A 25,347-nucleotide genomic window follows, 5' to 3' on the forward strand; every position below is an offset into this window, starting at 1 on the left:
AGCCTGGAAGGGCTGAAGTACCTAAGTGAATCCGGTCTCGTGGGTATCGCCAAGCTGGCTGAAAGATCCAGGTATCACACAAGTCTTCCACAAGTTTTAGTTTCCTGTAAGTTCTACAACAATGTCTGTGGCAGAGACTTGTTCCTGAGTAGAGCACCTTGTTGGCTGCTAGGCCTTGTGAGAGAGGGACTGTCCAACCTGAGTGAACATCCAGTTGTGAATGGCTATTCTCTGGATTTAGTCAAAGTAAGCGAGTCCTTTATTATTGACTTTGACATTTAGTACCTAAACTTTCTTCCTAACCCTCTGATCCTATTTTAAAGAGACTGTTCGTTGTCTAAGTTTTTGCAATAAAAATCCCTTCATGCGGATCTGTCTTCAGTCTTTAGAGTTACTGGGCATCTACCACGGGAAACCCCTAGACAGAAATCGAGGAGAAGAAGGTAACGGTAAGCCCAATCAAACCAGCAGCTCCTTCGGGGGTTAGTGCTACACTGCCTTTAAGGGTGGCATTCTGAGCACCACTTTAAGGGGAACATTCTTCCTGTGGACCACCAGTATAAGGAGCATTGTTCCTATTGACCCCTAATGAATTGGTTTTAGTAAGGGTTCCTCGAGACCTGAAAATTATTTCTGGGGTTCCTTTAGGGTTAAAAGGTTGAGAAAGCCTGCTTTAGAATGTAAGCTCTATGAGCCGGGCCCTCCTGTCCCTTCTGTATTGAACTGTACTGTAATTGTGGTGTCCCCTCTCTACATTGAAAAGTGCTGCGTAAACTGTTGGCGCTATATAAATAGTGAATAATAATAATAATAATAATAATAGAAGATGTGCAGCAGTGCCATTGATAGTAAAAAGGGAACCAGGGCCATCTTTAATATTGAATGGACCCTGAGCAAACTTTTTCTTGGGCCTCCCGAATTCACCAATCATATATTTGAGGGCAGTGTAGACTCAATGGGCATCTGCTTTGGGCCCCACAACAATGACTGGGCCCGGGGCAGCTGCCCCTTTTGCCCTGTGCTAAAGACAGCCCTGAAGGCCCCCCCACACATCCGCTAACACACACATTTTCACACACATCAAACCACATCGTACCACAGCATCATGTGGTTTGGTGAGGGACATTTTTAGAAAAGGGTCATGAATTTCTTTTTCACATTCCACATTTCCACAGCGACACCAGCGACCTCTACTCCATATGTGTGCACCCATTACTCTCAGGTTGCTGCAGTGTAACACTTTAAGTACTATTATAGTGCATGTCACAAACATTACAGACCTTACACCACTATTATTCCGATGGCGGAGGGGTGCAGTTTGCCATTTTTGCCCTTGCCTCTGGATGACCTTGTCCCAGCACTGTACAGTATAGACTGCTTATTCTAACCCCAGAACGAACCCTAACTCAAGGGCTCATTTACACTCAGTGCACTACAATACAGGACAATGAAAATGCACCCATCTGTGTGCTTAGAGCGCTCCTCCAAGTGGCTATTCAGTCCGGTGACTCACTACACGTGGGTGCCTGCATCTATGGTGCTCATCCAAGCCTTGTATGCAAAGAGTAGTTGAAAGGTGTCACACTTCTTGAACAGCATGTTAGATCAGCATAGAAAGACTAGGCTCTTCCCAGGCCATGTCCACTGACACATTTCTCCCTGCCTTAGTCATATTAGACTAAGCCCTGTGGGTGGAGTGAAACATGTCAGAGAATGTGACCTGGGAGAAGCCTAGGCTGAGGCCACTTTCTAAGCACAGGCTCCTCCCAGGCCACCCCACTGACACAGTTCGCCCCACCTTAGCTATATGACTAAGCCCTGTGTGTGGGGTTAAACACATCAGAGGGTGTGGCCTGGGATGAACCTAGGCTGAGGCCACTTTCTAAGCTTAGGCTCCTCCCAGGCCACACCGCTGACACGTTTCTCGCCACTGTAAACTATGTTTCGTGTGCCGCTCAGGCTCGATCACTATGGGGAGTAGTTTGGGTGATGCTGCAACTACTGCAGGAGTGCCAGCAAGGGCTGGATCTCGTCACAGCTCCTGTAATCACTGGAAGGAAGAGAGAAAAGATTCCTGGTGTTGCACATCCACGGAGTCCTATTGTGGTACGAGAGAGACCACCTCAACCTGGGCTCCCACCAGGCCACGCCCCCAACGCATTCCCATGACAAAGCTCCTGGGGCGGAGTGAAATGCATTGGGGGCGTGGCCTGGTGGGAGCCCACCTCAGCCTGGTGGGATCCCAGGCTGAGGTTGTCTCGTCGTACCACCATAGGACTCTGTGGATATGCGGCACCAGGTATATTTCCTTTCTTCCTTCCCCGTTACTCCACACATAAGTCATTGGACTAAGCCCTGTGGATGAGGTGAAAGGCATCAGGGAGTGTTGCCTGGGAGGAGCTCAGCCTGATGCCAGTTTTTAAGCCTAGGCTCCTCCCAGGCCATGCCATTGACACCTTTTGCCCCACCTTAGCCATATGACTAAGCCCTGTGGGTGGGATGAAATGCATCAGAGGGTGTAGCCTGGAAGGAGCCTAGGCTGATGTCACTTTCTATGCCGATCTAACACACTGTTCAAGGAGTTTGGCGTCATTCAAATACACTGTGTAATGAGAAGGCACCGCTATACACCTTTACATTAATACTCATTGTGTGTGAAAAAGCCATAGCTCTAATGTTATAATCAACACAAACCCATTCATCCCAAAACGTGGCACTGCTATATCTGTAGAGTTAATGGGCATCCGTTGTGCCTCCCAGTGGTCCCTCATTGGGTCTGAATCTAATATGCAGCTCTAACCCTTTCACTAACCCTAACCCTTTTTTTTTAAAATAAACAAAGCCATGTGATTGCGATGTCAGCCCTCTCCTGTTGATCACGTGGCTTTGTTGTGCTATCTCTGATCTACAACAAGTTCTAGGTTTACAGCTACGGGTACATTTTAGAACCCCTTCACCCTCATTTCCATACGGAATTTTAATTGTGAGCTAACAGAGTGTGATGTAGAGCGTCGTTCTGTTAGTAAGGGACGTAAAGTTAAAAATAAACATGCAAATGTGAAGAGTTTGCAGTTTTTGTTTACTGAACACTAAAAATGTAATTATGGCAAAGGCTATTAATTTACCATCTGTTGAAGTTAATTATCACACCTGATCATGACTCTCAGAACAGCCAACAACAGACAGTAGACGGCATCCTTTTTTTTTGAAAAAGAGAGAAAATGGAAAACTGTTCTGTTTGATGGTAGCTCGGCAGAAACAACAAATTAATGGGTACATTACTAAACTATATCACCAAAAGTATTGGGACGTCTTCCTTTACACACACATGAACTTTAATGGCATCCCAGTCTTAGTCCGTAGGGTTCAATATTGAGTTGGCTCCGCCCTTTGCAGCTATAACAGCTTCAACTCTTCCAGGAAGGCCGTCCACAAGGTTTAGGAGTGTGTCTATGGGAACGTTTGACCATTCTTCCAGAAGTGCATTTGTGAGGTCAGAAACTGATGTTGTGCAAGAAAGCCTGGCTCACAGTCTCCACTTTAATTAATCTCAAAAGTGTTCTATCAGGTTGAGATCAGGACTCTATGTAGGCCAGTCAAGTTCCCCCACCCCAAACTCACTAATCCATGTCTTTTTGCACTTTGTATCATTTGGTGGAGGGGGGATTACGGTGTGGGGCTGTCTCTCAGGGGTTGGGCTTGGCCCCTTAGTTCCAATGAAGGGTACTTTTAAGGTGTCAGCATACCAAGACATTTTAGAAAATTTCATGCCCCCAACTTTGTGGGAACAATTTGGGGATGACTGCGCACCAGGGCACAAAGCAAGGTCCATAAAGACATGGATGAGCGTGTTTGGAGTGGAGGAAATTGGCTGGCCTTCAGAGTCCAGATTGAACTCCTTTGAGATGAATTAGAGTGGAGACTGTGAGCCAGGCCAGCTTGTCCAACATCAGTGCCTGACCTCACAAATGCGTTCCTGGAAGAATGGTCAAACATTCCCATAGACACACTCCTAAACCTTGTGGACGGCCTTCCCAGAAGAGTTGAAGCTGATATAGCTGCAAAGCGTGGGCCAACTCAATATTTAACCCTATGGACTGAGACTGGGATACCATTAAAGTTCATGTGCGTGTAAAGGCAGGTGTCCCAATACTTTTGGCAAAATAGTGTAGATATATAGATAATAGATACTGGAATAGATGGCTAGATAGATAGATACACAGTACTTCCTTGTTTGCATGTGACTGGCTGTGATTGGACACATGGGAAAAGAGCCGTGTCATCGCCCCCCCCCGGGTGCACGAGAGCGGCAGTTCTGGGGTGCCGTCATATGACATTGTCCCACAACGAGAGTGCCACCCCACCACCATCATTTTACTATACGGTGGGCTGCAAGTGGTTTATCTATGAACTGGTCTTGAATGGAGAGTCTAAGCTACCTGTCTCCAAACTGGAGCCTGCAGGCCTTATGCGCCCCTTTGCTTGCCTTTATCCCACCCTTGAAGCACCATCCCTACAGACTGATACAAGGCACTAATCTTGCTACTAACACCAACAATGTTGCACCACTCCTTCCACTGACACCAACAATGAAGCATTATTCCTCCCACTGACAACAACGAAGAGACATCATTCCTCCAACTGGCACCAACGATGGGGCATTATTCCTTCCATTGATACCAACGGGGGACTATTCCTGCCACTGTCACCAATGATGGGGCACTATTCCTCCCACTGACACCAATGATGGGGGACTATTCCTGCCACTGACACCAATGATGGGGCACTATTCCTCCCACTGACACCAATGATGGGGCACTATTCCTTCCATTTATACCAACGGGGGACTATTCCTCCCACTAATACCAATGATGGGACACTATTCCTCCCACTGACACCAATGATGAGGCACTATTCCTCCCACTGGCATCAACGATGGGACACTATTCCTCCCACTGGCATCAATGAGGAGGTTCTATTACTCCCACTGACACCAACGGGGGGACATTATACCTTCCATTGACACCAATGGGGGATTATTCCTCCCACTGGCAACAATGAGGTGGCACTATTCCTCCCACTGGCACCAATAAGGGGGCACCATTCCAGGCGATATGTCATTTTTTTTACTCCCACTGACCATGAAGTCTGGGATATTTTCTACTCCAACTGGACTGAGTCTGGCCCCTTAAAGTCAGAAGGACAAAATTTGCCCTTTACTTAGAATGTTTGGAGACCCCTGGTCTGAGTGAAATGCTGAACCAATGCCTGTTATTTTTTTTGCTTTTGTATAGGATCTGAACATTTCAGAGCCCTTGTTGGCTTTTTATTGCACAATCTGATTTAGATCTATCAACAATTATGTAGCACAAAGGTCTGCCTGATTGGATACAAATTTATTGGCTTGATAAGGTCCTTTTTTTTCATAGATCTGGGAAATCTAGTTGATTATACAAAGAATGTACAGCCAGGTTGTGATGTGCAGTATATGGTAACCCTCTACTCACTTTCAAGAGATACACTATATTACCAAAAGTATTGGGACACCTGCCTTTACACGCACATAGTGACATCCCAGTCTTAGTCCATGGGGTTCAATATTGAGTTGGACAACCCTTTGCAGCTATAACAGCTTCAACTCTTCTGGGAAGACCGTCCACAAGGTTTAGGAGCGTGTCTATGGGAATGTTTGACCATTCTTCCAGAAGCGCATTTGTGAGGTCAGGCACTGATGTTAAACAAGAAGGCCTGGCTTGCAGTCTCTGCTCTATTTCATCCTAAAGGTGTTCTATCGGGTTGAGGTCAGTACTCTGTGCCTGTCAGTCAAGTTTCTCCACCCCAAACTCACTCATCCATATCTTTATGGACCTAAAGACTGCAGGAGGAAATTGGAGGGGATCAGATCCTCCGCTCACTGCTCTGATGCCCCTCCTATCTACCCCCTGCTGCCCCAGGCTCTTATGTACTCCCTGTCATCTCCCACAGCAATGCCACACCCCCCCCCCTTTAGGATCTTTTAGGATGAAGAGTGGGGAAGGGGCCGGTAAATGTGTAATTTACTGACCCCTTCCTTGTCTTAATGAATAGAGTCAGTGATCAGTATCGATTACTGACTCTGTTCATTCATAACTGAGCCATAGTAAACTACCAGGATCGCAAAGGTCACACTTGCGACTGGGCCCTGGCATTCCACTATTGTGGGTGGGGCCTGACTGATGGTTCGGGGGGGGGGTCCTCTGAGATTTCTTGCACCAGGTCTCTGAACGTTCTAGTTATCCATTTGACTGTATCCCTTATATCCTACAGGTGTCACAGTCGGTGGTGGCCGGTGGTGATTTTTTTTGGGGGGGGGGGCAGCAAACAGTATTACAACTCCCCCCCCCCCGCCGCTCGGTGGGTCTATGGTGGGCAGAGCTTCTCCCGGGCTTCACGGGCGGCTTCCCTTACTCGGCAGCAACGGCTTTCCCTTCCCCTGCTCTCCACGGACATCACGGCGGCTTCCATTTCCTCCCACCTCCTCGGTGACCAATTGGGACTCTCCTCTTTTCAGCCAATGGGAAAAAGGGTCTCAGGCCTGCTTCTGATTGGCCGGATTAAGGATCAGTGTTTCAATAGTGAATATTAATTGGCTGTTGTAACACCTGGGTGGGCTCATGGCGCAATGCTCTGCGCTTCGAGGCCACACTATTTTGAAGCCTATTAGAGCCTCTGGCTCTAATCAGATGCTTAAAAAAAAAAAAAAAAACACCCCCGCTGTTGTAATTCAAGTGCCCCCGGCGTCCTGAAAGGGGCCGGACGCATGAATAGGGGGTGGCTGTCAAAAGAGCAGCCGTGGATAGAGCATGGGGGTGGCGGCCGTGGTTGGGGGGGGGGGGGTGGCGCTCTGGTGCCCCTAATGGATGGGCCGCCACTGGTCACAGTGATAGGAAGTAAAAAAAATATCTCGAATGGGGTCACAGACAGAATCAAAAACATGATTTAAATTGTAATTCTTCCCTACTAACAAAAAAGTAAAAAAAATAAAAGAAAAGAGAGAGGCTGCAGTCAAGCTGATTTCTGTCTGGCTCAGTAATTGGATTTGTTCCTGAGCCCTGTGCAGATTTTTTCTTTTTTTTTTTTGATTCAGCAGCCGAGAAGTCACCATTGCATTTCCTTTATAACAATTCTCTACCTGCGTCGCCGGTGAGTAATGATTTTTGACAACCCCCAGAAAGCGCACATGACTAATACCGCCACTTGGGCGCTTTCCTCGCAAACAAGAGCAGCAATCCATTCCCGATGACCTGCACGGAGGAGAGGGGGGGGGGCAGATATGTCGCCCCTGGCTGCAACAGACGACTCAACACACACAACACATCACGCTCCTTTCCGCCCATCAGAACGCGGCGTCTCCGCGAACGCAGAAGCTCGCCTTGGCTCTCTGCGCTGGATTTCTCAGCGAGCCCCTATCGCCCAGCGCATCTCCTGCTCTGCCGGCCTTATTAGAAGGAATTGTTTCTGCTACAGGATGGCTGCAGGCCATCCATTATTCTGTGCTACAATTCCGAGGTCGATCTCTGAAATAACAATAGCCTTGTGAAACAAATTGTAATGTCAGCTACGCGTAGTGCTCATAGAGCAAGGAGCTGGAAAGAAAAAAAAGAAAGAAAAAAAATAAAATAAATAGAAATACATTTGAAAATATCCCAAAACTTTAGTAGGAATTAATTGTCTGCCTCAATAAACACGGATCGCATTTTACTTACCAAATCATGTACAAGGAAAAAGAAAAAAATACAAACTCTGACGTTTATTATGTATTTATTTTTATTGTAAAAATATAATTTATTGTAAAAAAATATAAAAAGTATCAAAAAATATATTTGTTTTCTCGCACTCCCTAAAACTTCTCAATCCTATATAAAAGGATGGACACCAAATAATTGTTTTTCCACAAATGAATAAATAAATTAAAAATGTGTAAATTGGCTGTGCCTACTTAACAATGACAATTTGCAAAATATCCAGTGACCTAATCAATCCAACAATCTATCCAACAAATGCAAAGTTCAGATATATCCTAAATTCTCTGTGTACTGTTCTTTAAAGTGGTTGTAAAAACTTACAACACACTTTGACCTACAGGTAAGCCTAGATTAAGGCTTACCTGTAGGTCCAAGAAATATCTCCTAAACCTACACGGTTTAGGAGATATTTGCCGAAAGACAGGCACCAAGTGTCTACGGCGCATGTGCCGTAGACAGCGGCGCGCAGGCACACTGAGCGATGGTAAGAGCCATATTTGTTACCCAGGCTGGACTTTAAACAGGTCTACCTCTCTTCACCTCCATTACCATGGTGGACTGATGGGACTATTACATTGATCAGTGGGAAGAATGCTCCTTACATTGGTGATTGGTGGGAAGAATGTTCCTTACATTGGTGATCAGTGGGAAGAATGTCCCTTACATTGGTGATCAGTGAGAAGAATGTTCCTTACATTGGTGATCAGTGAGAAGAATGTTCCTTACATTGGTGATCAGTGAGAAGAATGTTCCTTACATTGGTGATCAGTGAGAAGAATGTTCCTTACATTGGTGATCAGTGGGAAGAATGTTCCTTACATTGGTGATCAGTGAGAAGAATGTTCCTTACATTGGTGATCAGTGAGAAGAATGCTCCTTACATTGGTGATCAGTGAGAAGAATGTTCCTTACATTGGTGATCAGTGAGAAGAATGTTCCTTACATTGGTGATCAGTGAGAAGAATGTTCCTTACATTGGTGATCAGTGAGAAGAATGTTCCTTACATTGGTGATCAGTGGGAAGAATGTTCCTTACATTGGTGATCAGTGAGAAGAATGTTCCTTACATTGGTGATCAGTGAGAAGAATGTTCCTTACATTGGTGATCAGTGGGAAGAATGTTCCTTAGGCCGCGTACACACGGGCGGACTGTTCGCCCAACCTTGTTCGGCAAACAGTTTCATCAAACAGTCCGCTCAAAATTTGCATGAGCAGACTTGCCCACACACGAGCGGACTGTTTGACGAACAAGGTTGGGCAAACAGTTCGCTCAACTTTTGAAATGAACGGACTCGCCCACGTAAGGCAGAGGCAAATCCGCCCATTTCGAGCGCGTGTACAGGTAGGCGGGGCCCGCGAAGGAGACGTCGCGGGCTCCGCCGCCTGGAATGGGCTTAAAGGGGAACCCCAACGCCGAAAAAAATCGGCGTGGGGGTTCCCCCCAAGTCCACACCAGACCCTTGTCCGAGCACGCTACCCGGCCGGCCAGGAAAGGGGGGCGAGCGAGCGCGCCCCCCCTCCTGAGCCGTACCAGGCCGCGTGCCCTCAACATGGGGGGTGCCTTGGGGAAGGGGGGGCCGCGCGGCCCCCCCACCCCAAAGCACCTTGTCCCCATGTTGATGAGGACAAGGGCCTCTTCCCGACAACCCTGGCCGTTGGTTGTCGGGGTCTGCGGGCGGGGGGCTTATCGGAATCCGGGAGCCCCCTTTAAGAAGGGGGCCCCCGGATACCGGCCCCCCACCCTATGTGAATGAGTATGGGGTACAATGTACCCCTACCCATTCACCTGTGAACTAAAGTACAATAAAAAACACAACACAGAGAAAAAATATTTTATTGCACAGCTCCGGGGGTCTTCGGGGGTCTTCTCGCCGGACTCCTCCGCTATGTGTGTGTAGCTCTTTTGCTAGCGGAGGAGTCCGGCTTTCTTCCTCCCCGCCGCCGGCCTCTTCTCCCGACTTCGGGGGTCTTGTCCCCCTCTTCGGTTCTTCTGCCGGGCCACCGCGCCTGGTCCGGTGGCCCGGTCTTCTGTCGCCGTCTTCCGTTCTTCTGTCGCCGCCTTCGGTTCTTCTGCCGGGCCACCGCGCCTTCTTGTAGCTCTTTTACAGGCGGTGGCCCGGTCTTCTGTCGCCGCTGTCGTCGCCGCCGCCGCCGCCTTCCGTTCTTGTTCTTCTTCTTGTTCTTCTTCTTCTTCTCCTGGAGATGTTGACTCGACGATCTCTCCGGCCGGAATGCCAGGGACACGCTCCGCTGCCACTTATATAGTGACAATGGGGCGGTGTCACATGGTATATGTCACATGGGTTGGTCACATGGGTTGATGTCACATGGGGACTATGACATCGTAAGGGGGCGGGGTCACCATGTGACCAACCCATGTGACATATACCATGTGACACTGCCCCATTGTCACTATATAAGTGACCGCACAGCGCGGCTCTGGCATTCCGGCCGGAGAGATCGTCGAGTCAACATCTCCAGGAGAAGAAGAAGAAGAACAAGAAGAAGAACAAGAACGGAAGGCGGCGGCGGCGGCGGCGGCGACGACAGCGGCGACAGAAGACCGGGCCACCGCCTGTAAAAGAGCTACAAGAAGGCGCGGTGGCCCGGCAGAAGAACGGAAGGCGGCGACAGAAGAACGGAAGACGGCGACAGAAGACCGGGCCACCGGACCAGGCGCGGTGGCCCGGCAGAAGAACCGAAGAGGGGGACAAGACCCCCGAAGTCGGGAGAAGAGGCCGGCGGCGGGGAGGAAGAAAGCCGGACTCCTCCGCTAGCAAAAGAGCTACACACACATAGCGGAGGAGTCCGGCGAGAAGACCCCCGAAGACCCCCGGAGCTGTGCAATAAAATATTTTTTCTCTGTGTTGTGTTTTTTATTGTACTTTAGTTCACAGGTGAATGGGTAGGGGTACATTGTACCCCATACTCATTCACATAGGGTGGAGGGCCGGTATCCGGGGGCCCCCTTCTTAAAGGGGGCTCCCGGATTCCGATAAGCCCCCCGCCCGCAGACCCCGACAACCAACGGCCAGGGTTGTCGGGAAGAGGCCCTTGTCCTCATCAACATGGGGACAAGGTGCTTTGGGGTGGGGGGGCCGCGCGGCCCCCCCTTCCCCAAGGCACCCCCCATGTTGAGGGCACGCGGCCTGGTACGGCTCAGGAGGGGGGGCGCGCTCGCTCGCCCCCCTTTCCTGGCCGGCCGGGTAGCGTGCTCGGACAAGGGTCTGGTGTGGACTTGGGGGGAACCCCCACGCCGATTTTTTTCGGCGTTGGGGTTCCCCTTTAAGCCCATTCCAGGCGGCGGAGCCCGCGACGTCTCCTTCGCGGGCCCCGCCTACCTGTACACGCGCTCGAAATGGGCGGACTTTCCGAGCGGGAACAGTCCGCTCATTTCGAAAGTACAGCGGACAAGCCCACACACGGGCGGACTGTTCGCTCAAACACAGTTTCAGCGGACAGTTTTTCGGAATTTCCGAAAGACTTTGTCCGTCCAACTGTCCGCTGAAACTGTCCGCTGAAAGCCCACACACGAGCGGACTGTCCGCCCAAACACTGTTCAGCGGACAAGGTTGGGCGAACAGTCCGCCCGTGTGTACGCGGCCTCACATTGGTGATCAGTGAGAAGAATGTTCCTTACATTGGTGATCAGTGAGAAGAATGCTCCTTACATTGGTGATCAGTGAGAAGAATGTTCCTTACATTGGTGATCAGTGAGAAGAATGTTCCTTACATTGGTGATCAGTGGGAAGAATGTTCCTTACATTGGTGATCAGTGAGAAGAATGTTCCTTACATTGGCGGTCAGTGGGAAGAATGTTCCTTACATTGGTGATCAGTGAGAAGAATGTTCCTTACATTGGTGATCAGTGAGAAGAATGTTCCTTACATTGGTGATCAGTGAGAAGAATGTTCCTTACATTGGTGATCAGTGGGAAGAATGTTCCTTACATTGGTGATCAGTGAGAAGAATGTTCCTTACATTGGTGATCAGTGAGAAGAATGTTCCTTACATTGGCGGTCAGTGGGAAGAATGTTCCTTACATCGGTGATCAGTGAGAAGAATGTTCCTTACATTGGTGATCAGTGAGAAGAATGTTCCTTACATTGGCGGTCAGTGGGAAGAATGTTCCTTACATTGGTGATCAGTGAGAAGAATGTTCCTTACATTGGTGATCAGTGGGAAGAATGTCCCTTACATTGGTGATCAGTGAGAAGAATGTTCCTTACATTGGTGATCAGTGAGAAGAATGTTCCTTACATTGGTGATCAGTGAGAAGAATGTTCCTTACATTGGTGATCAGTGAGAAGAATGTTCCTTACATTGGTGATCAGTGAGAAGAATGTTCCTTACATTGGTGATCAGTGAGAAGAATGTTCCTTACATTGGCGGTCAGTGGGAAGAATGTTCCTTACATTGGTGATCAGTGAGAAGAATGTTCCTTACATTGGTGATCAGTGAGAAGAATGTTCCTTACATTGGCGGTCAGTGGGAAGAATGTTCCTTACATTGGTGATCAGTGAGAAGAATGTTCCTTACATTGGTGATCAGTGGGAAGAATGTTCCTTACATTGGTGATCAGTGGGAAGAATGTTCCTTACATTGGTGATCAGTGGGAAGAATGTTCCTTACATTGGTGATCAGTGAGAAGAATGTTCCTTACATTGGTGATCAGTGGGAAGAATGTTCCTTACATTGGTGATCAGTGAGAAGAATGTTCCTTACATTGGTGATCAGTGAGAAGAATGTTCCTTACATTGGCGGTCAGTGGGAAGCATGTTCCTTACATTGGTGATCAGTGAGAAGAATGTTCCTTACATTGGTGATCAGTGAGAAGAATGTTCCTTACATTGGTGATCAGTGAGAAGAATGTTCCTTACATTGGTGATCAGTGAGAAGAATGTTCCTTACATTGGTGATCAGTGAGAAGAATGTTCCTTACATTGGTGATCAGTGAGAAGAATGTTCCTTACATTGGTGATCAGTGAGAAGAATGTTCCTTACATTGGCGGTCAGTGGGAAGAATGTTCCTTACATTGGTGATCAGTGGGAAGAATGTCCCTTACATTGGTGATCAGTGAGAAGAATGTTCCTTACATTGGTGATCAGTGAGAAGAATGTTCCTTACATTGGTGATCAGTGAGAAGAATGTTCCTTACATTGGTGATCAGTGAGAAGAATGTTCCTTACATTGGTGATCAGTGGGAAGAATGTTCCTTACATTGGTGATCAGTGGGAAGAATGTTCCTTACATTGGTGATCAGTGGGAAGGAGGAGGAGGACACACCCAAAGAGCTCTCTGTGAGAACCACCCATTTTTCAAGCCTGGGCCTTGCCTGCTAGCTTGGCCCAGGAATAATGCCTGATCCTGGGGGAGGCCCTGAGATGGATCCCCCTGATGACACGGGGCCCAGTGAGGAGGAGGTGGAGGATCTGTCTGTGGGTCCGGGCCCTGGTATGGATGCCAGTGTCTTCAGCCTTAAGGTTGTTAATCGCTTTAGGGCGATTGGGAGAGCGGAGGAGAAGCTGAAGGTTTTGAGAGCGGAGCTTAAGAACTTCAAAGCCAAATACTTCCAGGCCTGGAGTAAGAATCGCACCGCCATGAAGCCTGAGCTACAGGAATTAGAGGAAAAAGTAAAGCAGCAAACTTTATTGTTGGGAAAACTAAAAGAAAAAAGTGGAGCATTTAAAGAAAAGTTTGAAAACGAGAGAAGGTTTGTCAGCCAGTCCTCAGCATGTTCAGTGGATCAGCCTCAGCATATGGATGACCCGGGTCCATCTGCCTCTGCTCCTCTCCCCCCATGTAAGGCCTTGGAGTCGCCAGCGGCAACCAGCCAGGGGGTTGAGAGTGAGAATGGCACCCTGACCTTTATCCAGCGGATGGAATCCCCCCTGAGAGGAGACAAGCTTGTAATGTCTGATAATCCATCAGAGGTCCCGGAGGATGTTCAGAAAAATCAGCCAGGGAATGGGGATGGACCTGCACCAAATCCCCTGAACATGGATGTTGCTGCACCTGCATGTGCTGAGACCTGTAGTTCCACTACCACATTTGCTGCATGTGTTTCACACACTGTGTCTGACACCTGCAATGTGATTGCTTCACCTGAGCCTCTCTGTGTTCCAGCAGAGCTGATTGATGCTGGTGGGGGAGGGGATCAGTATACTGCACCATGTGCAGTGGAAGCCATGGATGTGTCAGTCCAGCCTGCACTGTCCTCTGCAGAAAGTCTTGTCCTGTTGGAAGAGAACAGGCCAGATGAAGATTCCACCAGCACAGCAGTGGGAACTGACACTGCTAGGAAGACTGCAGGACATGTGAATATACCAGCAAGTATTGACAATGACAGTCATGATAAAACAATGAATGTGGTGGGTGGTGTTGATGGTGGAGGGGTTAATACTGCTGGGAAAAACAAAAATGACATTTCTCTCTCTGCTCAGAGGAAAGACTCATCGATTGTACAGACCAAATCTGTACAATCGATATCTGCTAAAGATGTCTCAGACAGTTCAAAACACACAAATATCTCTTCTGCTGGGAGGAATATGGGGAGTTATGCGTCTGTTGTGGGGAGTCGCACCAAGGAGGGTGGGGGGAATGCTGTAAATATTGGTGGTCACAATATAGGGGGGTTTGGTGGTGGGTATAGGAGGAGGAATGTGGTTCAGTTCAAGTGGGAGGGGGAGGGGACCCCACCAGTGAGGGGGAGGGTGGCAGAGTTGATTTTGGAAATGGGGTTTAAAGCTGTGGATATTTTTGCTTTGATTTGCCCAGTGGGGAGTTATGAGTTTGATTTATCTTTTGTTAAACCTGAGGGTCTGGATTTATTTTGGGAGCGACATAGGAGGTGCCAGGGCCTTTCGCAGTGGAGTGGTTTGGTGCCAAAGGTTATTTCCAGGCAGCCCCTGATAAAATCGGTGACCATCCTGGTGCGCAACGAATCCATACCAGAGGCTGATTTGATAGTATGGCTACGCCGATATGGTGAGGTCCTCACTCCACTGCGGAAGGTCCTGGATGAACATGGGATATGGACAGGGGCCTGGACGGTGTCACTAAAACTGGGGGTGCTGGGCAATGTAGTCCAACATCTGCCCTGTTCAGCTTTCCTGGGAAGAGATCGGCTGACTATATTTTACCAGGGACAGCCCAAAGTCTGCAATAAATGTGGTGAAAAGGGCCATTTTGCCTCTACCTGCACGCGTAAAAAGTGTTCGCTATGCCAGGGTCTGGACCATTTGGCAAAGGATTGTACCCAAATTCGGTGCAATCTGTGCCAACAGCTTGGCCATCCTTACAGTAAGTGTCCAGAGGCTTTACATAACCTGCCAGGATTGGAGGCTGAGCTGCAGAGGCTGGATAAGGAGGATGAGGCCGCTGGAACTGTTGTTGTCCCTCCTGTGTCTGTTCCATCTGTTTCAGGTTCTGTTTCCCCTGGTAATGTGGTCCCTGAGTCTGTCCCTCCTGTGTCAGTTCCATCTGTTTCAGGTTCTGTTCCCCCTGGTAATGTTGTCCCTGAGTCTGTCCCTCCTGTGTCAGTTCCATCTGTTGCTTCAGATTCTGTCCCCCCTAGTGATGTGGTCCCTAAGTCTGTCCCCCATGTGGTGGTCCCTATTCCTGCTGTACGTAGGTCCTCCAGACTAGCGGAAGCTGCTGGGGGGGCAGGTTTAGCGGATCTTCCTTCTCAGCCTCCAGTCCCCGTCCCTCGGCAGCGCAAACGTGGTCAGGGGAATGTGGGGGTGCTGGATGGGGGTGGGGCTGATGGAAGGGTGTCCATATCCCATGTCTCACCCTCTGTTGAGGGGGATTCAGATGATGAGGGGTGGGAGACGTTTAGGAGGAAGAAAAAGAAGAAGAGGAAGACAAATAAGGTGGTCATTTCTTCCTCAGAGTTGGACCCAGGAGGGGTTCCTCCTGGTAACCCTTTTTCAGTTTTGTCAGGTGATGGGATGTCTGATTTATCTTTTTCTTTATCATCCATGGATGAGGGGGAGTCACATAGTTTGAAGAGAGCTGTTTCTGGTGATGAGAGTGTGGCAAAGGTTAAGAAACGACTACCCCAATCATCCTGATGGCAGTTCCCACTCCGATAAAGGTGGCGACCATTAATGTCGCCAGCATGAAATCTGCAAGAGCTTGTGATATTGCCTTATTTTTGCTCAGCGAGTTTGATGCCGAGATTTTATTTTTGCAAGAGACCTGGCTCAATACTTTGGCCGATGTCCATCTAGCAAAAAGGGAGTGGAGATGCGGTCCCTCCTTTTGGTCTCTTGCGGCAGAGCCCTGCAGCGGAGTTGCGGTCCTTTTTAAAACCGATATGGTAACGTGCCGGCGGGTAATTGAGGTAGAGATTGGGAGATGCATGGTCTTGGACGTCTCTGTTAGGGGGCAGGACTTGCGTCTGATTAATATCTATGGACCGCAGTCAAGATGGGGCAGGAAATGCCTCCTCACAGAGATCAAGCCCTTCCTTTTTACGTCCCAGCAGGTTGTCTTTGGAGGTGATTTTAACACCATAATTAGGCCTGAAGACAGGAGAGACTCCATAGACAGGCTGGCGTACGATAGCGTTTTTCTTAGAGATATGGTGAGACAAGCAGGCCTGGTAGATGTGCATATTAAGCACTGCCCTGGCAGCACGGGATTCACATTTCAGAGAGGGAATAGTCAGAGTAGGATAGATAGGTTTTTTTTAAAGGAGAACTCTGCTTTCTCGGCTCCTGAGTTGAGGGCGGTGGAGTTCTCTGACCACTGTATGCTCTCTGTGACTCTGAATGCCTCGGACGCTCCACCCAGGGGAAGGGGTACCTGGAAACTGAATTCGGCTCTCCTGGAAGACGTAGAGGTAAGACAATCCTTTGAGGATTTTTTCCAGGCACAGGTTTCTATTCTGGACTTTTGCAGCAGTAAGTCAGAGTGGTGGGAACTTGTGAAACAAAGGGCGATTGGACTTTTCAAGGCCATAAGTAAGAAGAAGCAGCTTGGTATGTACATTGCCTACCAGCATTTGCGGAGGAAGCTTGATCGTCTTGTCTCGTATAGAGGAGATCCAGGGGAGATCTCTGAGGTGAAGTTTCTTCTTAGAAAGTGTCAATACGACCGGCATGCCTCCTTGGTTCTGGAGAGGGATTATGGAAAATATCACTCGCCTGATCCTTACCAGAACTGTAAGCAAGGCATAGCAGTTAAGACGGTCATAGGCCTGAGGGATAGTACGGGTTCCCTGGTGAAGTCCAGATCAGGGATCCTGGAGATCTTCAGATCATATTATGCAGACCTTCTGGGAAGAAAGGACCTTTGTCGGGACAAGATGGAAAGCTTTCTGGATTCTACTCCAGGATTGGGAAATGGTACATTGCCTTTGATGGATTTGACAGAACCAATTTCAGTGGATGAGGTAGTTCATGCTATAGAGAAGCTGGCTACCAAAAAATCGCCTGGGCCAGATGGGTTGACAGCTGAATTCTACAAGTGTTTTAAGTCCATTCTGGCTCCCTTTTTAGCGGAGGTTTATAACAGCTGTCTAGAAGAGGGTTCGCTCCCTCCCTCCATGAGGCAATCAGCTGTGATTCTTCTGTCAAAAGGTAAAGACCCCTCAATGATTGAGAACTGGCGCCCCATCAGTCTTCTCAATGTTGATAGAAAGATCTTGGCGAAGATTCTTTTTTGGCGCTTGTCGTCAGTGGCAGGCGATTTGTTGTCCAGTCATCAGCACTGCTCGGTCCAAGGTAGAAGTACCTTTTCAGCGGTTTTAGCTGTCCGGGAGGCTTTGGAGCGATGCAGGGCTGCTGGATGGAGAAAGTACTTGCTGGCATTGGATCAGGCAAAGGCTTTTGATAGAGTCAATCACGAGTACCTGTATTTGCTACTTGGTAGATACGGCCTGCAGGGGAGGTTTATAGATTGGCTGAAGACATTATATAAAGGGGCTGAGAGCTTCCCACTGGTTAATGGTTGGGTTGGACGGCCTTTTGAGGTTGGCTCTGGTGTGCGCCAGGGATGTCCTCTGAGCCCCCTGTTATATGTATTCGCAATCGACCCCTTCATAAGAAGGCTAGAGAGTGGATCTTTGTGCGGGGTGCCTTTGGGCATTGCTGGTGTGCCACCTTTGAAGGTCGTGGCCTATGCCGATGATGTGTCTGTTATTGTCTCTGGAACGGAGGAGGCGCAGGAGGTGGTCTCTATGATAGAGCAGTACACGGAGGCTTCTGGTTCTAAAGTCAACCATGAAAAGAGTGAAGTTTTCTGGATGGGTGATGAAGGTGAAAGCTTCGAACTTCCGGATGCCTTCCCAGAGCCCCAGCAGGAAATTAAAGTGTTGGGCATCAAATTTGGTCCTGGTGACTATGGTCATCGAAATTGGGAAAGCAGGTTGGTGTGTGCCAATGCCAAAGTAGCAAGCTGGAAGAAATGGAAGCTTTCATTGAGGGAGAGGGTTGACTTGATCAAAACGTACCTGGTCCCAATTTTTTTATATGTCAGCTTCGTCTGTATCTTGCCAGTATCTCTCTATGCAAGGGTGTACAGCTGCTTTTTCCAACTGTTATGGGGAAGTAGGCTGAACCTGATCAAACGCAATGTAACTTACCTGTCTAGGCGGGAGGGTGGCCTAGGAATGGTCAACCCAATAGTTTTCTTTTCTCTGCTGTTTTTAAAGTATAATCTTGGTAACATGCTAGCAGAGAACCCGCCGGGATGGGTGGGTATTTTTCAATCTTGTTTTAGGCCTTTTCTGCGATGCTGGGAAGATGGCGGGCCAGTGAAAAGTCTGAGAGTCCGACATGGCAAGCTCCCGGCTTATGTTGCCCCGTGTCTGAAAATACTTCGGCAGTGGCAGGTGACAGTGGAGGATATCAAGTCCCTCCCCAGAAAGCTTCTGGAGAAGAGGATTTTGGGCTCTGCTTTCAGTGTGTCACTGGCCTTAAGGGATTGCCCAGGCTCTGTAATGAGGGAGGGGTTGCGTTTAATCAATTTAGAAAGAATCCCCTTGAAGTTTAGGGATCAAGCCTGGCTCGCCTTCCATGGAAGGCTCTATGTGAGAGGGAACTTGAAGCATCGCCCTGTGGATGATCGGGATTGTCCTAGAGCGGAGTGTGTTGGTAAAGTGGAGTCTATGGACCACTTTTTGCTCCAGTGTCCCTTTAACATAGAGGTGTATAAAAGGGTGGGGAGGGCTCTAGGCATCCCCTTTTTCTATCGCATGAGTTATGCGGAGTGGGTGTATGGGGCATTCCCGACTCACTGGGATTTTGATTTGGATACACTGTTTTTAGTTAGTATAGTTGTCCGTTACTTCACATGGAATGCACGGTGCCAGATTACCCTGCGGAAGAAAGTCCTCTCTGTTGAGGTGGTGGTGCACGATATTCTGGGTGAGGTTGGGAAAATTCGGGGTCTTGAGAAGGGCAGGGAGCCTCGGGCAGTCTGGATAAGGGCGTGGAGGAATATCAGACCTGCCTTTGGTGAACTGCCCATCTCTGGGTGAGGAGCTCTTTTCTTTTTCTGGTTCTTTCACTCCCTTAGCTTTTGTTGGTTAGTATCTTCTTTTTGAAGAAGGGCTGCATGCATAATAGGTGCGGGATTGTTTCTTAACCTCACAAGTTTGATGTCTGGTGTAATGGTGTGAGTCGTAATAGGATTTATGTTATTGCTGTAAAGTATTTTTTATTTTTTTTGGGTTTGAGAGCAGTTTTGCTATATTTATTTTAATTTATGTAAATATGTATATATTTATGTATATTTATATATTGTGATTTTATGCTTAATGATTGCAAGACTTTTAATAAAGAAAAATTGGGAAGAATGTTCCTTACATTGGTGATCAGTGGGAACCCCACGCTTTTTTTTTTTTTTAATCAATGAATGAATTGTTGGCTCCCGTAATACAGAGAACACTCATTGAGTGTTCTCTGTATTACGGGAGCCGACAATTCATTATAGCCGTCAGTGATTTTAAAATACTTTTTTTCCTGCAGAAATAACACTTTGTGCAGGGACAGTTCTAAGCACGGGAAACATGCGCCCCTTCACAGGCATACTATAGACACCCCCCAGGTACGAAATTTAAAGGAATATTACACTTTTATTGTTTCACTTTAATCATTATTAAAATCACTGCTCCTGAAATAACGTCTGTTTTTAAAACTTTTTTTTGCATTGATCCATGTCCCCTGGGGCAGGACCCGGGTCCCCAAACCCTTTTAAGACAGTAACTTGCATATTAGCCTTTAAAATTGCCACTTTAGATTTTGAACGTTTGAGTCCCATAGACTTTAATAGGGTTCTAAAGTTCACACGAAGTTTAGGTCTGTTCGCAGGTTCTGGTGTGAACCGAACAGGGGGGTGTTCGGCTCATCCTTATTGGTTAGTGAGAAGAATGCTACATATATTGGTGGTCAGTGGGAAAAATGCCCTTAAATTGGTGGTCAGTGAAAAGAATGTTACATACTTTCAGAGTCAGTGGGAAGAATGCCTCTTAAAGAGGGATTCCGCCCAAAAAAAAATAATTAAAAGCCAGCAGCTATAAATACTACAGCTGCTGACTTTTAATAAATGGACATTCACCTGTCCCGGGTTCCAGCGATGCCGGCAGCCGAGGCCGATCGACTGCTCGGGCCTCGGCTGCTGCCGCCGCCATTCGAGGTTAGGGAATCAGGAAGTAAAGCGAATCGGCTTCACTTCCCGGTTCCCTACTGCGCATGCGCGCGCCGCGCAATAGGAGATCTTCGCGCTGTCACTGGGACCCGTGTGTGTCCCAGCAGACAGCGCGGCAGGGCAGGAAATGGCGTAGACTCCCGTGGGAGTCTATGCCCGGAAGTGGGTGAAAATACCTGTCTTTGACAGGTATCTCCACCCCCCTCCCCCCTGAAAGGTGTCAATTGTGATACCGGAGGGGGGGGGGGGGGTTCCGATCAGCGGAGGTTCCACTTTAGGGTGGAATCCCGCTTTAAGCTGCGTACACACGGGCGGACTGTATGGCCAACTTAGTCCGTCAGACAATCCGACGGACAGTCCGTCCTACTTTCGAATGAACGGACTTGACCACACACGGATGAACAACAGTCCGTCGAAAGCTTGCGCGATGACGTGTACAGCACGTACGACGGGACTAGAAATAGGAAGTCCAATACACAGCAATGCAACCTTTCGCTGTGTAAATCCTTTCTGAGCATGCGCTATACTTAGTCCGTCGAACTAGCCTACTCACGAGCGGACTGTCCGCTGAAACCAAAGTTGGACGGACAATATTACGGAAATTCCGAAATACTTAGTCCGCCAGACTGCACGCTGAAAAAGTCCGCTGAAGCCCACACACGAGCGGACAGTCCGCTGAAATGTGTTTCGACGGACTAAGTTGGCCAGACAGTCCGCCCGTGTGTACGCGGCTTTAGATTGGTGGGCAGTGCAAAGAATTCTCATTACATCTGTGGTCAGTAGGAAGAATGCCCCCCTTACAGGTAGCTGTAAGCTCAAAGAAGCACGGGTTCCCAGCAGATTAGAAGCAGGTGATTGCCATGGTCAGAGACGTAGTCAAGGTAAGACAGGGTCATACAAGGTGAGGCAGCAGCGTGGTCAGGAAGCAGGCTGAGGTCAGTACCAGGGAAGCAGGCAGAGCAAGGTCCAGTAGCAGGCCGAGGTCAGTACCAGGGAAGCAGGCAGAGAATAATCAGAGGCAAGCCGAGGTCAGTATCTAGAATCCACAGAGCAAGGTCAGGAACAAGCCAGGTCAGCAACGGATGATCAGTCAACAAAGCAGTAACACAGGAACAAGGATCACTGGGAAGTTGAAGAACATCCAGCCATTAGCACACACCGGGATCTCCTTTAAATTGGCAGCTTGGCACCAACATCTCAGTGCACACTAGCCCGAGCTCGCCTGTGTGCTGGTACATATATGTTCACGAGCATTAGCGCACAAAAGTGAGCATTAACGCACAGGAATGAGCATTAGCTGTATTAGCTTTCTGACTATAACTTTAAAGATGATTGGTGTCATACTACTGGCCCTGCCAAGTGATGATGCTCCTGGATCTTTGAAAGCACCATCATACAGTATATGAGGTCGATTAGCTCCAGCTCAAGGGACCTCCAGCAACCTCTGGGAACCATGGCTGGGAATGGATGATCTACAGCTCAAAACTCTGCATCTGAAATATCTTCATTAAGCTCAGGCAAAGGACCCCGACGCTGTAAAGCCGTCTCACCATGCCAATTACAAGACCACGATGAATTTTCACACTGATACATATAATGAAAGGTGCAGGGATCTAACAATACAGTGTATTGCAAATTATTTTTTTCACTCAACCTCTCTTACGGTGCCATCTTGTAGGTCTGCTATTCATATTTCATCTTTCTTTGATTAAATTAGAATTTCAATAAGGAATATTAAATGTGTGTATGCCTGTGATAATCAGAGGAAGGAAATTGCTGAAAAGTGTTATTTTCTTGCTTAGAAATATTTTAACAATACTCCGTATTTGTAGGTATGTGCCACTTACAGTGTGCAGAATGGCTAACGCATTTCATCCTGTTATATTTTATATATATATGGTATTTTCATTTTATTTTTATTTTTTTTGTCATAGATGCAGGGCTGTCTTTAATATTGATTGGACCCAGGGCAAAAATGTTCTTGCCCCCCCCCCCCCCCCCCCCATTGCAATTTCACTCTCCACCTGCTCTGAGACATACAATAAATAGCAGCTAGACTTAAAATCAGTTTACTGTCTCAGATCAGGCAGCAATTGTGATTGGTTGCCAGCAGTTACAGCATATCATTACTGCTTAATGACTGGTTGCTAGAGGTTACAACACACATTATGGCTTACTGATTGGTTGCTAGACGTTACAGAAAATGATTTCTGCTTGTTAATTGGTTGCTAGAGTTTACTGTACAATAATACTGCTCACTGATTTGTTGCTAGAGGTTACAGGACATCATCTCCTCACTGCAGGGGAGCATGATATACATAGGAATGCCACCTTCTATTTACATATCAATGCTGCTGGCCACAGCTATTTGCTTAGTAATGCTGCTGCTATTTACATATGAATGCTGGTTATTTACATGTAAACACAGGGTCTGCAGGTGAGTCATCTGTACACAACAATAGCGCAGAGCTGGGCAGCATTAGTATCAGCGCTTCACACTGAGATATCGGGACACAGTACAGGACTAAAACTTCAAGGGACAAGGGAATTTAAACTGGGATAGTTGGCAAGTGTGAGGCAGCTGCTCTGGGCCCCACAACAATGACAGGGCCCAGGGCAGCTGCCCCTTTTGCCCTGCCTTAAAGACGGCCCTGCATAGATTCTGTGTGGGCAAGGTTTAATGCTGAAGTTTACTCTACTTGCATTTTGCCTTCCCTGGATTCTCCCGCCCACCTCATTAACATATTATTGGAACTTTTAATTGAAACCATTCCATTTTCATTACACTCCTTCTTTTAGAGCCAGTGACATCATTACTGGGTCTCTGTGCTTCTCTATGGGCTAAAAGGGTGCTGTATATAGCTTCCTGTAAACAGCACAGCACCCTGCATCAGTAATCTTCTCAGGAACCCTCAGCCCTGATGGAAGCAGTTGGTTGGCTCTTTGGAGGAGTTATAATATCAGAATTTCTTGATGGGTAGGTGTCAGACTGGAGGAGTGGGCAATCCTAGGCAGGTTTCATTTTGTATAAAGACCACCTTAGGTAACGCCCACATGTGATTCATAAACTCAGTGATTGAAAGAACTGAAATCCATTGAATGAAGAAGGGGGGGGGGGGTGTGCAGGGATAGTCAGTTCGAGGAGGAATGGAGTAGATGATCCTGGATGTCCTCCAGCCAGGAAATGAGGTCGGGCTTATCTGAATTGCTGCAGCTTCTAACGCGCATCATGAGAAACTCAGTGTGCAGTGAAATCAGAGTAAGCCATTTCAGTACAGGGCAGGAGCCGGTACAACTGTGCAAGATTGAAGGGAAGGCCGGAGTTCTGCTTTATTGGAAAACTGACGTCCTCTTCTTCTATCCTGAGACTTCTGCACCTTCTTGAAATCTCTCCAACTTCGACAACATTTTTGTGACTTGAAACTCACAATTAAGAATCTTAATAGTCAATAAGCTCTTAATACAAATGGTGGTCATATCTAAGCTCTGCTCCTCTGAACTTTCCTGTCTTACAGATAACCCCGGACTGGACCCAGAAGTCTCCAGAGCAAACGCATTTGGTTTTGTCGGTTGCCTCTCTTCAGTCCAGTACAACCAAGTGGCTCCCCTGAAAGCAGCTCTCCGACACCCCAGCACAGCCCCAGTCACAGTCGTCGGGCCATTGTCAGAATGTAACTGTAGCTACATCACCGAAAGCGATCTCAGCACCATTACCACAACATACTCATCCTCAGGTAAGTACCAGATTACCCTGTCCTCTGCTGGACCCTCAGACTGGTCCAAATGTTGTGAGATTAGGGTGATGTTTGGAGATGCCTATCTACAAAAAGCAATTGTTGTACTGTAGGTGTACATACTCAGGTTAGGGAAGAAAGTCCTCCATTGATGTTACCATGGTCATTGGTCAGGATCAGAGGCCAGTAGCTATAGCAGTAGAGCGAATCCCACCAACCAGCAAGATAGGTATTCAAGCAGACCTTCCTGGCAGATGATGTGGGCTCCCCCGAGGTGTGGGGTCTAAGCACTAACCAGTATTCACCAGAGCTCCTGATAATGGAGATGGTATTTGCTGTGTGTTAGTATCAAGTTGCGGTCCTCAGGATCACCACAGCAAGAAGTAAGCAAGCCGGGTCTAGTAGCAGATATAGCAGTTAGGGATCAGGTCGTAGTCAGTAAACAAGCCAAAGGTCAGTAACAAGTGGTTTCAGGTTGGGATCAAGTAGAAGCATAGTAGAGGAACATGACAAGAGTCAGTAACAAGTGGTAGCAGAGATAAGGACAGCAGCAGAAGTGACAAGAGCAAGAGAATGGCTACAGAGAGCACAATAATCTGGCAAACAGCAATTGCCAAGGCATAGCTTCATAGTTTCATAGTTTGTAAGGTTGAATAAAGACACCAGTCCATCCAATTCAACCTGGGTGAGTTTCTACAATTGTCCCTATCCCTGTACATTGCACACTCACATTGGTCCCTACCCTCAAGGAGTCCACAATCCAAGGTCCCCATTCATATACTAGGGCCAATTTTGGACAGAAGCCAATTAACCTACCTGCATGTCTTTGGGCTGTGGGAGGAAACCGGAGTACCTGGAGGAAACCCACGCAGGCACAGGGAGAACATGCAAACTCCAGGCAGGTAGTGTCATGGTTGGGATTCGAACCAGCGACCCTTCTTACTGCTAGGTGAGAGTGCTAACCACTACACCACTGTGTTAATTAGGAAGCTCATGGGAGGAGTAATGAGTTCAAGGTTCAAAAGAAACAAAACACAAGGCAAGGTCGTTTAAAGCAGTGGTTCTCAACCTCGGTCCTCAAGTACCCCCGACAGGGCCATGTTTTGGGAACTTCCCTTAGATAAAATAGCTCTTATCAATACCATGTCATTGATATTGATTGACAACAGCT

At 47.9% G+C, this 25,347-nt stretch overlaps 1 protein-coding gene across 1 annotated transcript in view; it reads left to right on the forward strand.

The window, feature by feature from the left end:
- The window catches only part of LOC143925079 (contactin-associated protein-like 5), a 591,832-nt gene that overhangs the window by 538,988 nt on the left and 27,497 nt on the right, over positions 1–25,347 (forward strand). The window contains exon 20 of the mRNA XM_077449666.1: positions 23,958–24,176. Within this exon, the coding sequence (XP_077305792.1) occupies positions 23,958–24,176 (219 nt within the window). The remainder of the gene's footprint in view (positions 1–23,957; positions 24,177–25,347) is intronic.

The sequence above is a fragment of the Lithobates pipiens genome, unplaced genomic scaffold, assembly GCF_037356315.1.
Source record: "Lithobates pipiens isolate NorthernLeopardFrog02 unplaced genomic scaffold, aLitPip1_a1.2 Scaffold_22, whole genome shotgun sequence".
In the NCBI taxonomy this organism is placed as follows: domain Eukaryota; kingdom Metazoa; phylum Chordata; class Amphibia; order Anura; family Ranidae; genus Lithobates; species Lithobates pipiens.